The sequence below is a fragment of the Manacus vitellinus genome, unplaced genomic scaffold (genome assembly GCF_001715985.3).
Source record: "Manacus vitellinus isolate BGI_N305 unplaced genomic scaffold, ASM171598v3 scaffold_148_pilon, whole genome shotgun sequence".
Taxonomy (NCBI): domain Eukaryota; kingdom Metazoa; phylum Chordata; class Aves; order Passeriformes; family Pipridae; genus Manacus; species Manacus vitellinus.
This window is the reverse complement of record NW_021939057.1, coordinates 91,318-94,492: the sequence shown is the minus strand read 5'-3', so window position 1 is coordinate 94,492 and position 3,175 is coordinate 91,318. Positions and strand designations below refer to the sequence as shown.

The 3,175-nt window shown below is 64.4% G+C and overlaps 2 protein-coding genes across 2 annotated transcripts in view; both read right to left on the bottom strand.

The window, feature by feature from the left end:
* The window catches only part of MYO1A (myosin IA), a 14,399-nt gene extending 13,678 nt beyond the window's left edge, over nucleotides 1–721 (bottom strand). The window contains exon 1 of the mRNA XM_029958185.1: nucleotides 716–721. Within this exon, the coding sequence (XP_029814045.1) occupies nucleotides 716–721 (6 nt within the window). The remainder of the gene's footprint in view (nucleotides 1–715) is intronic.
* Nucleotides 49–2,987, bottom strand: NEMP1 (nuclear envelope integral membrane protein 1). The gene is made up of 7 exons (XM_029958184.1): nucleotides 2,842–2,987; nucleotides 2,633–2,726; nucleotides 2,357–2,471; nucleotides 1,958–2,183; nucleotides 1,340–1,513; nucleotides 915–1,108; nucleotides 49–523 (listed from the first exon to the last, which is right to left on the bottom strand). Exons 1-6 carry the CDS (start codon nucleotides 2,985–2,987, stop codon nucleotides 916–918), a joined length of 948 nt encoding a protein of 315 aa, XP_029814044.1. The 3' UTR covers nucleotides 49–523; nucleotide 915.
* Nucleotides 2,988–3,175: the final 188 nt, after the last annotated feature.

Genomic DNA, 3,175 nt, shown 5'->3' with positions numbered 1-3,175 from the left:
CTGAGAGGGGGGGCAGTGCTATTGCTTAGCAAGTTGCATAGATTATGGCATAGATTATGGCATCCTCTCCAGCTCTGTGCGTTGGCAGAGCCCCCCAGACAGCACTGGGAGCAGGAAACACTGGCAGGGTCACCCCCAGCCCCTGCCCACTGGAAGAGGAGTAACAGCAGGTGAAGGGCAGCGAGGCAGGGAGGAAGCACATCCACACTCATCCTCAGCTCTGGGGTGGGGACAGGGGGCTGAGCACGGCCTGCACCCCAACACTACAGCTGGGAGCAGCCCATGGACCTCGAGGCTGCCTTCTCTGAGCCCCACAGCTCCACCAGGGAGGCACAGGAGGTTTTGGTATCCACACGTGGATCAAAGCCAAGGCAGAGGTGTGGCCTGACCAGCTGGAGCCCTCTGACATCTTTGGTAAGGGAGGAGCAGGAGCAGCAGCTCCCTCCCCGGCTCCAGGCAGGTGCTGAGCACGCAGGTACCCGTGGGACAGGGACAAAGTTCCTCTCATCGCCCTCGCAGGCGCCTGCACAGGAGGGAGGGGAAGGTCTGTCCCCACCCTGGGCACAGCCTGGGTGCCCAGTGGTGGGGAAGGGGCTCCCATCTGCTGCCCAGGGCTGAGGGATGGAGCCAGATCAGCACCCAGGCCTGGGGAGGAGGTCCCTGCCCTGGGAACTCACAAACATCCACTGCAAAAGTTGGGGTGGCTCCAGCCCACCTTCATCCAGCCCAGGGGGGCTCCCTGTGTCCTCCCCCCCCAACACCTCACAAGGGCTTTCACACCTCAGGCGGGTGTAGGGAAAGAGAAGGGTGTCAGCCCCTGTTTCCCCCCCCATCAGACGGGGTCTGTCCCCACAGGGTCCACCCCAACCACCCTCCTCTCCCTCCCCGAGCTGCAGAGCCCCAGGACAGCTGACCTCAGTGGCCATCCAGGTGGTTGTGGGACAGGGAATAACTCCCATGATTCCCAGCACTGTTGCCCATCTCCTCCTCCTCCTCCTCCTCGAAGAGCTGCTCGTTGATGAAGAGGCTCTCCAGGCCGAACTCCCGCTCGTGCACAGACACCTCGCTGGGGGTGACGTGAGAGGCACCACCCACGAACTCAGCAAACCTGGGGGAAGCCGTGGGGCAGCGGGCTGGGGGTGTGTCTGGTGCCCCTGGAGGGGCCCTGGCACTCACAGAGCCCCAGGGAAGTGTTTTGGTGCCGGGACGGGGCATTATCCATCCCTTCCCCCGGGCTCCCCCACACCACAGACCCCTGTGGCTCCACGTCCCTGTCTCCAAGGCCAGGGGTGACAGCACAGAGGGACACAGGGTGGGGCCAGGCTGCCAGGGATGGTACCTTTTGGGAGACTGGATGCGGGACACGGCGGTCCAGGCGGAGAAATCGGGGCTCTGGCAGAAGCTGCGCAGCTCCTCGAGGGCCCTGCGCGTCTCCACCTCGCCCTGCAGCCGATACTCCTCCTCTGTCAGCAGCCGGCGGGGGCTCGGGCCCAGCCTGGAGCTCTGCACTCTCCTGCCAGGGGGGCAGCACCTCTTACTGCCCACCCACAGGGGCTGGGACCCCCAGGTTGGGACCAGCTCCCATGGCAGGACCCCCAGCGCAGAACCCCTGGAGCAGGATGAGCTCCTGGGGCAGGACCCCCAAGGCAGAATCCCTGGAGCAGGAACCCCAGGGCAGGATCCCAGGGCAGAATCCCTGGAGCAGGAACCCCAGGGCAGGATCCCAGGACAGGAGCAGCCCCTGGGGAGCTGGGCCAGAGCTGGGGTGGGAGGAGCGGAGCCCGTCACTCTGACCTCCTCTCCTCAGTCCCAAGGGCCCTCTCCTGCACCAACCACAGGGAAAAAAGGGCACAACCCCCCCAGTTACCCAGCCCAGCCCCAAAGCCCTGTGGAAACACCCCAGTTCCAGCACACAGCCCCCATCCAGCAGCTCCTCCCCACACAGCCGGGGCCTCACCGATAGACAGCGAAGGCCCACTGCAAGGGGTAGTCCAGGTTCTTGGTGCAGACAGCAACCAGCACCAGGGCCAGGGCGATGGGGTGGATCTGGATGCCCGAGTACATCAGCAGGAGCCCCAGGAGCTGCAGGGCCCAGGAGAGGAGGTTGATGCTGCGCTCGTTCTCCAAGGGGCCGTACCTGTAGCACACGCCGAAGCTCAGGAAGCCCACGAGCAGCAGGTAACCTGTGGGGCAGCACAGGGATGGGGCAGGAGCCCAGGGCTCCACCAGGAGGAGGGTGAACCTGCCTGGAGCCCCCCCCTCTGGAGCACCAGGGACAGGGAGCCCCAGCCTCGCTCGCCGGCACGTTCCGGCTGCGCCAGGAGACGTGGTCGGTGGTGCCAGGGCTCCCACCCACCTAGCAGGTACTGCCAGTAGGACTTGCAGATCTCCTGCAGGTTCTTGAAGACCAGCTGCAGCAGGTAGAGGGAAAAGGACCAGCCTCCCACCAGCAGGAAGTACACAGGGCTTTTCTGGCAGAGGAGAGGGGTGTTGGAGGCAGGCGGAGGGGCAGCCCTGGTGCCTCCCCTGGGTGCTGGGCTGTTCTATGCCAAGCCAGACCTGCAGCCCAGCACACCAGTACAGGTGTGGGGAGGGCTATGAGGCCTCTCAGCCCCCAGCAGGTGACACCCACCTTGGGCATGACCTTGGACATCACGTAGACGAGGACGAGCAGCGAGGCCAACAGGCCAAAGCTGATCCCAGCCGAGTAGTAGAAGAGTTGGCTCCTGCAGGGACCACACAGGGGATCACACCGGGGGGTTGAGGGGTACCCGTGCACAGACACACCCCCAGGAGGCTCTGACCCACCTTCCCCAGCCCCCAGAGACTGGGGGGACTCACCTGCTCAGCATGTCCCCACAGAAAAACAACAGCAGGCCCAGGAAGAAAACCAGGAAGAGCTTAGGGTCAAAGCCTGGAAAGAGAGGGAATGCAAGTGGAGAGGAACCCTGGCACAGTGGCATCCAGGCTGAGCTCCCACTGCCCATGGGGTCACAAGCCCAGGGACAGGGCAATGCCCAGGTGAACCTCCAAGGGCCCCAAATCCCCCCATGGACAAAGCCATCCTATCTTCTCCAGACCCTGCTCTCATCCCAAGGAAGGAACAGCCTTGCTGGTCCTTGGGTCGTGTCCTGGCTGTCCCCTGGGGAGCTCCAGGCCCCCCTTCCCCCTGCTC